At 41.4% G+C, this 11977-nt stretch overlaps 1 protein-coding gene across 1 annotated transcript in view; it reads left to right on the top strand.

Annotated features, from left to right (window-relative positions):
• The first annotated feature begins 444 nt into the window (after window positions 1–444).
• LOC126526261 (uncharacterized) overlaps window positions 445–11977 on the top strand; it is a 34355-nt gene continuing 22822 nt past the window's right edge. Inside the window, exons 1-3 of the mRNA XM_072284070.1 lie at window positions 445–562; window positions 1152–1740; window positions 3056–3066. Of these exons, the coding sequence (XP_072140171.1) occupies window positions 445–562; window positions 1152–1740; window positions 3056–3066 (718 nt within the window). The remainder of the gene's footprint in view (window positions 563–1151; window positions 1741–3055; window positions 3067–11977) is intronic.

The following is an 11977-nucleotide window of genomic DNA, read 5'->3' as shown; positions in this document are numbered from 1 at the left end:
AGAAAGCATCCTTAATAGCTGACGGTTACATAATTATTTATCTGCACTTTTGTACATGTAGTATACTGTTTATACGTGGTACATATTGAGGATAGCATTAAACCTTTAAAGTAGCATGAGAACATTGCTATTTCATTTAAATAAAGTGGCAGCACATACAAGCGCTGTACTCTAGCGTCTCTCAGTTCAGTATTTTTTATAGTGCAAAACTGTCTTTTTTTGTGTGTGTGTGTGTGTGTAAGTACCTATGTTTGAATTTCACAAACGTGGTCAATAAAGAAGCACACATTCCCTTCTGGTGCTGTGTGCACAATTTTGAACGCCAGGATATTTCATGAAAAATAAAAGCATTGATGAAAATATTTAGAACATGCTGCATACACCATGATGTGCTTCTAATTGGCCCTGTGCTGAAAATTTGAATAATAAGTAGAATGTACAGGCATGGCCACTGCTAGTGGGAACACAGGAGTTGTGGCATCGCTTCATAAAAAGCCACACCATCGGCCCGTCATGAACTCTTGCAGCGCAGTCGCAATGAAAGCGATTGGTGAAAAGCTCGGTAAGTTGTCTGCCATGATGAATCGTTGGACAAGACATCACGAGGTGCTGGTGTTGGCGGTCCACGGAGCGATGCTCCAGTGTTCCCACTAGCAGTGGCCATGCCCGTACATTGTTTCAAGTGTGAAGTGTTTCAGCAAAATGAGTAAGGTTGGGTGCTGCTTTCAGTGAGGTTAGTCAGTTGTTTTGGCAATCTTTTACATCAGGCATATTTCTTAAGTAGCTAGGTAGGTGCTTCCCAATTTTGCTATATATAAAATTGCTGATGTCCTTATTATACCTGACATGCCTATAGCGAGTTCTCACGTGTAGTCCCCATTTCATAAACTTGATAAAAACTTGCTGAATTGGAAATTATCAGTGCATCCCTAGCTTTACGTTTTTCGTGATTGTGAAGATGCAGTAAATGTGCTGAAACTCAATTTTCAGTGGAGAGAATTCATTGGCACCTGAAGGGGATCGATGTAAATATTGGGCAAATCGAACCTTGCTTTGTTTGATATGTTTTGAGCTGAGCCTCAAGAACTACTGAACAAAGGGCTCATCAATAGTACTAGCATCTGTGTGTTCTGATTCTGACATTCCTTAAGGGCAATTTGGTTTTCATTATGCAGGATCAAAGCATTCATCTTGCCCAGCAACCAGCGAGGATGACGAGTCGCGACAGGGACACCACCACGGTGATGGCTGTGACTGTGAAACTGGAAAACTGTCCAATCTGAAAACATGCATCGGGGACAACACAAAGGAGCGGCCGTTTAAATGCCATTTGTGCCCTCAGAGCTTCTCACGCAGATCCTTACTGATCAGGCATTTGCGCGTTCACTCGGGCGAGAAGCCATTTCAGTGTGCTTCATGCTCGCTGAGCTTCTCACAGAAGGCCCATCTTGACAGACACCTGCTTGTCCACACTGGGGAGCGGCCGTTTCGGTGTCATTTGTGCCCTCGGAGCTTCTCGCAGAACAGCCTTCTTAAGGATCACCTGCGTGTCCACACTGGCGAGCAGCTGGATCAGTGTCATTTGTGCCTTCGGAGCTTCTCACGGAGATCCAACCTAAGTGTTCATTTACGCATGCACTCAGGCGAGCGACCATACTACTGCACCATCTGCTCCAAGTCCTTTGTTGTGGCCAGTCACTTGAAGAGACATATGAAAACAAAGCACCAGGACAACCCTGAGTAAGTCAACAGCTTTTTAGGTGTGCAGTCCATATTAGGCCGGTTCTAAAATATGAATCTACATACCTGCGCAGTTGGCTGCTGGCATTGTGCTTGATCAAGAAGCAAGTGTTGGTATGTTTCTATATGTTAAGCTGCTAGGCGACTTCACAAGGCATCCCGGCATAACCTAACAATTTGCAGCTAGAGTGGGCGGATATTCCTTTCATTACACTAACCATATTCCTGCGGTATGCCTTCACATGCAGGCATCGCAAATTTTGAAGGAATAATCGCTCAACTTTGCCCTTAAGACATTGCTGTTTGCAGGGAGATAGTCAAGATAAATTCTAAATGTTAGGGTAGTCATCGGGACTTGTTGGTCTCCTCCGAATATACTGCTGCCTAAACTTTTTATTTTATTTTATTTATTTATTGCATACTGCAGACCGCAACAGGGTCCAAGCAGGACAGGCACAACATAGTAAATGTACAACAAGAATAAAAATAACAATGCGGAACACAATGCAGTACAGATGGCGGGAAAAAAAGTTATTAAAATTGCGGCAAAGTTGTAAAATGGTTCTATTCAGATATGGTACGTGGGAAAAAAGAAAATTTATTGCTGTTAGTTTTCGCAGAATATGGCTTTAGTGACTACATGTGATGGTGTCGGGTATGTCGGGTAGATAGAGGAGATAAGTATAAGGAGGAGTCTATTGTGAGTTTACGATTCAGTAGCAACTGAAGGAAGTAAAGCCGAGATTTACATCTTGAATCTTCAAGTGTTTCAATATTGTTTGTCGCCATAAGATCGGTAGGAGAATCTGTTATTTTAAATTTGGAATAAACAAACCTGACAGCCTTTCTTTCAGTTGTTTCAAGTTTGTTGTTTTCTTTAGTAAAAGGGTCCCACACTATAGATGCATATTCTAGTTACAGTCTGATGTAGGTGTAATATGTTAGGAGTTTAATATATGGGGGGAGGCGCATTTTCAAGTTTATGCTTTATAAAACATAGCTTATGGAATGCAGATGAGCATATGTTTTCTATATGCAAGTTCCAGGTAAGATCAATAGTTAACGTTACGTCTAAATACTTGTAACTATGAACTTGTTTTAGTGTTGATGACCATAGTTGATAAGTATGGTTTAAGATTCTTTTTATGGGTTATCTGAATAAAAACAGTTTTTTTTCTGTGTTAACAGTCAGAAAATTCACTGCACCAATCAAGCACATTGTCTAGACTCGCATTAAGTTCATTTTGATCTTCCGTGCACGTAATTTGATGAAATAATGCACAGTCATCTGCACACAATCGAATTTGTGTTCCAGGTGTAATGGCGGTAAAAATATCATTAATATACAGCTGAACTAGCAATGGCCCCAGGACACTTCTCTGGGCACTCCTGAGGTGACTGGAAGACAATTCGAATTGTTGCCATCAACTGAAACAAACTGCACTTTGTTGGTTAGATAATGGGCAATCCAGGAAATGAAAATATCAGAAAGGTTAATGTCTTTTAGTTTTTGTATTAGTTTTAGATGACTAACTCTATCAAACGCTTTGCTAAAATCCATAAATACGACGTCGATTTGACCATTATTATCTAAAGTTTTTGCAACAGTATGGACTAATGTAATTAATTGTGTCACTGTCGATTAGCCTTTTCTGAAACCATGCTGAAAGTTACTTATTACGAAGTGTTGTTCAAAGAACTCATTTATGTATTTTGCAGTGATATGCTTCAGCATTTTACAGCATGCAGAAGTTAAAGATATAGGATGGTAGTTTTGTATTAGTAAGTGGTCACCTTTCTTAAAGATGGAAATAACTCAAGCAGTCTTCCAGTCCGATGGAAGTTTTGATGACAACAGGGATTTACAAAAGATCACTACAAGATACTCTGCAATGATTTCAGCATGGCACCGAAGAAAGACATTCGGTAAATTCTCAGGCCCAGCTGACGTTTTAGTCTTCAATTCCAGAAGCAGAGAGAACACACCACTGTAGCTAATAAAGTTAGTGTCTGAGGGTTGAAAATGCACCGTGTTTCTCGTCACTGCTAAATTTGATTCAGAGAATACACTGTGGAAATACTCATTGAATTTCTGCGCAATAACTTCCGAACCTGTAACTATGTTCCCATTTACCGATATTTCTGCAACAGATTTTTTTTGCCATCGCTCATGTAATTCCAAAACTTACTGGGGTCACTTTTAAAAAAACTCAGCAATGTTGTGTTAAAGTAGTATTTTGATTCATGTTTCACACATTCCAGTTCCTTTTTCAGCGTTTGGATAAGGCAAGACTGCGGTTAGCTTTTTTTGCACGTTTTATTTTTCGTTTGAGGTTAATAATCTTGCACGTCATCCAAGGAGTGTGTTTATGCAGTTTTCTGTTCTTTTTTTGGCATGAAGGCATGTATGCAATATAGGCACATCTGAGTGAAGTGCGTCCACAGGTCGCTGACCTCATTGCTTTCATCAAAATAGAATAAACATGTTTTCATGTAATGTGTAATCGAAGTATCAGCAGCCCGAGAATAATTTTTAAAAGAGTGCGAGTGGCTGGCTTTTTATTACGAGAAGCATTCCTGGAAAGAGGTAGTGTAACACTAACTAGGTGATGATCTGAGAGCCCCTCCTCAATAAATACGTTATGCACAGGATAATTACGGTTTATGAAGACCAAGTCCAATACAGAGGATGAACAGCCTTGCACATCAGTGGGTTGATCATGCGTGAGCCTTAATCTTGCGTGAGCATGATATTAAACATGATATCCGTGCTGCTGTTAGATTTATTACATCTTTGGCAACGATCCCAGTTCATACTTGGAAGATTAAAAATCTCCAACAAAAAAAAACTTTTTGTTTTGAAATTGGCACATATGGCTCTTTAGTTGAATCAGGTAGTCAAGCAAAGCCCCCGGTGGCCTATAAAATGCAGAAAGTATAAAATAATGACCCCAGCAAGATAATTTAATGCAAAAACATTAGAGATCTGGGACGTCATGAACAAGAACACAATCGGTAAAGTCTTTCAAGAGAACTGCTATGCCTCCGCCCCTTGTAGCCCTGTCCTTGCGAACAACTTTATGATGAGAGGGAAATACCAAGTCATCGCTTATGTTATTTTGTAACCAAGTTTCAGTCAGGACTGTTATGTGCGGGTCACACTCCAATAATTTAATTTCAAGTAAATCTTTTTGTTCAGAACACTACGTGCATTAATATTAACAATTCTTAAGCATTGTTCATTACGTTTCACTACATTATTTTTCCCTAGCTAGCTTAACGTATCGCTGCACAAAGAAGCCGAAGTTATAGTCGGTTTGCTCAGGCTTGCTGAGCCTGGCTGGCTGGTCTGGCTGCATCTGCAAGGTCTGGCTGCATCTGGCTTTGCGTAACTCGCCAGTTTGCCATCGAGTCGTCGTTTTTTTTTTTTAAGCGGGACTTTATCATTTTTTTTCGCTGTCCCAAACATAGGCCACATTATTAATGCATAGCTTATCAAATGCCAGGGAAACTCTTTATCACGATTTTCCTTCCCGCTTGCCCACAGTTTCCTCCTAACATCACGCACTATTCCAGAAAAGTCCTCACCTATTGAATAATTTTTGCCCTTCAGTTTAGATCCTCTTTTTAGCATTGTAGTTGTTTCTTGTGTTTAAAAGATTTAGAATAAACGGTCGCGTGCAGTCATCGCTCTGCTTGCCTAGCCTATGAATGCGCTCTATAGGTATAGGATTGAGTTCTAGAATGTCTTGGAAAATTTCTTTGTTCACAAACTTTTCCTGTGACACTTTTTTCCTCGTCACCTTTCGGAATGCCATAAATTATGAGATTTGACCTTCTGCTATGATGTTCTAGGTCATCTATTCTTGCCTCAAATGTCTGAATTGTAGCACTCATGTGGTCAGTGTGATCCTCGTAGAATGCTACTCTGTTCTCTAGGTTTGCTAATACACCTAATTTGTTGTCCATATCCACCAATTGGCTCTCTTTTATATCTTTCATATCAGCTGCAATGTCCTTGAGCTGTTCTGAAATTTGTTTCATATCAGACATAGGGCCAGGGTTCGATTCCGTGTCTCCCCCCAACAATAACAATTTCCTCATGGAAAATGTGACAGCATAAAGCACATGATGTGAAACATGCAACAATGAACATTCTTGTAAGTTAAATGGTTCGTCGCCAGGTTTGGACGCCGCCAACAGACAGGCATGGTGCATTGGATCCATAATGACAAATATTCAGCCAACTATGAAACCATTCGATGGCACAAAAACCTGAAATATAAAATGACAGCTTGTGTGCCCTTCCTATGAAGGGGGCCCTGCTTTAAGCTGGGGAATGAAGGTCAGACACATAAATGCCTCACCTGGTTACAGTCAACATCCGATTTTTTTTTAACTTCCTGGGGGGAAGGGTATTCTGAATCCATGACCTTTACTGCGCTTATTTAATGTTTGAGTGATCTTAATGTGACAGGAAATGGCGAGTGTGCAGATGTATTGTTAAGGAACACATACATCGATCCTGTGACACTGGCCCCTTTCTGCTCTTGGTATGCTTCACTGCAATACATTTCGTATGTTTGATCACATAATGGTGCTGTACTGCGGCGAAACTGGCTTTCGGGAATGGGAATTATGCACAGAGACTTTTGTCATCCTTTCCACGCTACGAAGCCACCGGCAAGGATGGTCAAGTGGAAGTTAGTGCCATTGCTGACAGCGGTGCAGTCTTTCAATAAAAATATGGCAAACAAGGGAATAAAAAGCAAGAAATCTGGAGCCTCGTGATATGCATGTGATGTGGTTTCTTGTCTGTAGTATCGAAGAAGACAGGAAAGAAATGTTACTTGCAGACATCAGTAGAAGTAAAGGTGGTGTCCTTGTTAGCAGTGAAGCTTCCCTCCTGGTAACATATCCTCATATTTCAATTCCTGCTATCTCCTCTACTCATGAACCAGTTTTAAATCATGAACCAGATTTAAAAGCTATTGCAGTGAAATGCTCCCCAGACAGGTATTGCAATTTTCAGTGTCTAAGCAAAATTTCCAGTAGGGTCTTGTGGGAGGCGTCTTAAGAGGTGTACATGTGCTCCGGAAAAGCCAGCTGCCTATAGTTTTTATATTGGACTGGGACAATTTTTTCTTCAACTGCGAAGGTTTCTTTGAGCTTTGTCCTCCAGTCAAGTGGATTGAAAATTTTTCCTTTCTTATTTTTATTAAGAGTTAAAGTGACCCACAAACACCTTTTGAACATAGAAATCTTTCCAGATCTGTAGAGGCTCCTGTGAACATGAGTCAAATAATATCAGTGCACTACATCTGGCAAGGAGTTTACAGTCTCTTGTCAAAATAAAATCTGTGAAAAATTATTTGTTCTCGCCTCCGTAATGTCGTCGTGCATTGTCATTGCAAGCAGCTGTACCCACCAACAGCCATCGGCTGCTTCTGTGATCACAAGAGTATTTATTCAAGTACCCTGAAGGCACATACGGGTACTACAATAAATTGGCAATAGTTACAGTACACGCATTTAAACGGATAATCCGTGTTAAAATAAAAACAAGAACACAAGTGGAGAAACAGGGAAGCAAAAACAACCTTAATAGTGCTGCTACAACGCATCCTTAAACGTTGAAGATACCTATAGCTTTAAAATTGCTATTACAGGATATCAACGTTACTTGGTTACTTCATACAAAGAAAATGCTTGCTAAAATAGGTATACATACCAGCAGATACTGCATATAACAATGAAAGAACGCAACCAGACAAAATTTTATGCAGTACAAGGAACTCGGTGCTTACCTAAAACAAAGCCATTTGCACAAGGAACATCAAAATATGGTGAGGGAAAAAAAATTAGAAAAAAGCACGAGAACTCGGTGATGCCTATAGTGAACAAGCAAAAGAATCTTATGTGGGTACGTTAAATATTGTTTTAGTTTTGGTGGGAAATCGTCATGACTTAGAGTGGATATGATTTCATTTGGTAACATATTGCAGGTATGCATTGCAAAAAAGAGGGGCTAGTTACTCAAGAAGTTAATGCACGCAAGAATGGGCTGCACTTTAAAGGGATGATTGAGGTGTGGGAAGATATGATAGGCAGCCCTGATGTGGCATGCACTGAAAGACGACCTGCAGTGATAAAGCTTGTCAAAATGGGAAAGAAGTCGTATCAGTAGAGGTACTAGTACTTATAGTATTCTAACAATTCTCAGTACTAATACATTAATTGCCAATATTGAAATAAATGAAATAAATGTATATGTTTGCGATCGCAAAAAGAAAGAAAAATTTCATCTTTCCACTGCCGGTCTTGACACAACAGTAGCATTGTGTGCACGTGCTCCATGTGGACTCCTAGATAGAAACAGTGTGCTTGGTAGTGTTGTCTACCACCCGCCGTGGTTGCTTAATGGCTATCGTGGTGGGCTGCTAAGCATGAGGTCGCGGGATCGAATCCCGGCAACGGCAGCCGCATTTCGATGGGGGGGGAAATGCGAAAACACACGTGTGCTTAGATTTAGGTGCACATCAAAGAACCCCAGGTGGTCGAAATTTCCGAAGTCCCCCACTACGGCGTGCCTCATAATCGGGAAGTGGTTTTGATACGTAAAACCCCATCATTCATCATTCATTAGTGTTGCCTACTATGGACGCCTCAGAGTGCTGCGACGAGTGCTCTCGTCAACAACATACTCAACTTTTGGGCATGGCACTAGTCGTACAAAAGAAGAGAGAAAGCCACTCATCAGTGCAATAGCTATGTCCAACTACACTTATATTTGAAGGATCCAGAAAAAAAAATGCACAGGAGATTCTTGAGGTGGTGTAATTTAACAGTGATGTCATTCTATGTTTGAAAAGTCTTTCGGAGCCCCTTTCATGCTCTCAGGTATCTGAAGGAGTTGCGTGCTCAGGTACAGTCACCGATTTGTTAATAGTACCGTGCGAACAGTGACTGGCTGGGTGGTCAGTGACTTCTAACCATGCGAAGCAACAATATCAGCAAGGGTAATGCACGCGCTACAAGTTCACCGGAAGCCATTATCTCCGATAATCCGGGGAGCTTAACTTGAGTTAATTGTGCCAGGGCCTGTATTGTGCTTATTGTAAGAGCCTAGCAGACGAGACTTGCGCTTCATGCGTGTGTGCTACTCTTGCTGATCTCATCACTTCAAGCTGTGAATTTTTTCATTGGTCAATTTTTTTTGTTGCCTTTTGGATGTAGTAGCCCTTATCAAAATTTCTTTTCCTGCAAACTTTGCACAGGAGTGTCTGTGTCAGCAGACGTTTCATGTGTTGCGACACCACAGACTCAAGCATGTGGAGGTTGGACCCTCCCGTATTTAGCCCTGCATGGCTTAGCTGTGTCCGGGAAAAAGGGGATCCTGGGGGTTAAGCCAAAATTGGGCGTTTGGACACTTATGGCCCCTAGGAGAAGGCAACACACCTCTTTGACCTCTGCTTCACGTAGACAACACCCCCGGACTGACCCACCTGACTGAAATCGGTAGTTGCCTTTTCCTGTCTATCTCTTCAATCTTTGCCTTTCTCTCTCACTTTGCATCTTACCTGTCCTATCTTCCCTTACTTTTACTTCCGATCTTCTGGCACCAAGGGTGAACCTTGTGTGGAACAGCCAGTCTTGGCTGTACATATATCGTTATAGCAGAAACGTATGGTTGGCGTCCGCAGGAGCTGTTCCTTACAAGTCTTGCGACATCCCCTTGTTGAGCTCCATGGTGGGTGGCTGGCATTACTGCTGAAATTTGTGATTTTTCTTATAGGCAGTTATTTCCCTGAACTCCCTGATCTCCCTCACAACCGAAGGCACACCGAAGAAATCTTCCAATTTTTTGGTTACCAAAAGCAAAGCTTTCCCTGATATATCTTATTAATTCTGATAAGCCTGAAAACACTGTGAGAGTGGTCTCACCTTTCCCAGTTTCAAAATGTTCAGAACATCTCATCATTAACCACGCAGAACCAGTGGCGATATCAATGTGGCTGAAAAAGAGTACAAGTAAAGAGAAATCAAGTTGTGGGAAGTAACAATGCATTCCAATGAGATGTCAAAGTAACTTAATAAATGTCTTGTGTGCAGGGCTTTTGCCTGCATCATTTTTAGTGTACGCTAAATACTCAATTTTTCAGCAAGTTGCAGGAAAATCTCGTCGCTGCGTGACCATGTGCACCTATTCCTAGTGCATGACACTCTATAATGTATTTTGCGCAATTACAACATAAAAATGTTTGCAGTTCATGCACGAAATCCTCATTCAATGGCTATGTTGTAGATGCCTAGTCAAGCTCACTGTTCACTTGTGACGGCTCTGAAATACTTGGGGAACAATCTTCTCATATCCAAAGTGACAAATTTATAACGGCAGATGATACCAGGAAATCGCCCTTGACCGACTTTCTATGCAATATATTAAAGGGATCATGAACCACTCCTCGAGCTTGGTGAAAAAGACACATTCAGATACTGTCTGGTGACAGCTGCTATAGATTTAACCGGGGTCTTTGAGCAGTGCCATGGCAGGGTAGCTGGAGGCGGTAGAGCTAGCACTAGCTTGGCCATCTCCTGGTTGGCACATTCCTGGTCCGGCTCCCTGGTGCTTCTCCTTCACGTTGCCAAAGCACAGGTGGAAATGTGTCTGCACTGATGCCGGTCTACGTCACCAATGCCAGCTCAGCAGCCTCTGCCTCCTTTTTCCTATTGTTTCCTTCTCCCTATCTCTTCATGTGCCCTCTTCCTTCTCAGATACTTTCCATTTTCTCGCTGAATCGAGGCAGCTTCCGTGCATGACGGTTTCATGTTTGCCCAGATGTGGAAGGCAAAAGCCACAAATAAGGGAACCTTTACACTCAGTGGTTCATTCTGTCTTATCTAAGTGTTGTTACAGGAAAAATCAGAAAGTCTCTGCCCCAGTCTCTTGTTAGCCAAAATAAGGTACGTACAGGTAATTAAAAATATATGTGCTATTCTACATACCTTATGCTATTTTTCTACATAGTCTCCCCACCAGTTCAGACATTTGTCTATAACAGAGGTTGAACAGCCTGAATAAAACAAGGACATGAAGAAGCATATACCACACACAGACAAGTGCTGTTGTTTAGTGTCCTTGTTTTATTCACACTGTTCCACGTCAGTTCTAACCATGAAGCCCATCAAGATTTTGTTAAGACATTTGTTCCATTGCAGCACTAAACTTGAGATGCCCATCTGATAGAATTCATCTGGCTGACTGCGGAACCACCGTTGGATTGCTGTCTTGGCTTCATTGTTGCATGTGAATCACTGTCCTGCCAGGAGCTTCTTTAGCAGACCAAAAACATGGCAATAAGTAAAGGCGAGGTCCGGACTGTATGTTGGTTGGTCCAGACTCTCGTAGTTAAATGACCAGAGCCTGTCGGTCTATCTGATTGCCACATGTGGCTTCGCATTATCGTGAAGCACAACCGCCATCTTCAACAACTGACAGCAGCACCGTGCCATGGAGCTACTGGCAGATAAAACCGGGCCGGTCCAAGAAAGGTCCACTGCTGGGAACGGATATGTTGACTTTGCATTTATAGCCATAATTTGTCTATGAAAGATAGAGGCAAAGATGTCCTGATTCGCCCTCCTAATAAGTCGTTTATGTTTTTCTTCTTCCCAGCCTAAACTAACGTGGATTAAAATGCAGGATTCCTTTCAGAAGTTCTCTCACATGTGCGCGCTTTGCCTCCATAGCTTTCGCTTCATAGCCACAGAAAGTTCTCTGCGAATATAGTCAACCTTCCCTCACTTTAGCGTTCCTCACAAGTGAATCGTTTCTTTCTGTGTGAAAATATGTGCGGGTTTTACGGACCTTAATATCTAGCAGTCACATATTGAATTATTGATAAGGGTGTGCAAATACTGTCTGAATTTTTTTCAACAACAAATTAAATGTATTCAATTTGTTCTTCGAATCCATTTCTCACTTTCTTATTCGACCATTGAATCGAATAGTTACGGACAAAAACAAATACTTTTCTTCTAGGTTTTGAATACTTCACATCATCAGCTGCACATGACCAAACAGAAATCCAAACAAAAATGCAAAATATTTGATCTCATCCACAATCGACATAACATACTAGACCATGAAGCATCACTCAGATGGCCAGACTTTTCTGCCTGGGTACAATTCTTCACAATATGTTCTTGAGACAGGGCATTCAGCAGTCGGTATTGT

This window comes from Dermacentor andersoni, chromosome 8 (genome assembly GCF_023375885.2).
Source record: "Dermacentor andersoni chromosome 8, qqDerAnde1_hic_scaffold, whole genome shotgun sequence".
Taxonomy (NCBI): Eukaryota; Metazoa; Arthropoda; class Arachnida; order Ixodida; family Ixodidae; genus Dermacentor; species Dermacentor andersoni.
This window is presented reverse-complemented; position numbering and strand designations above follow the sequence as displayed.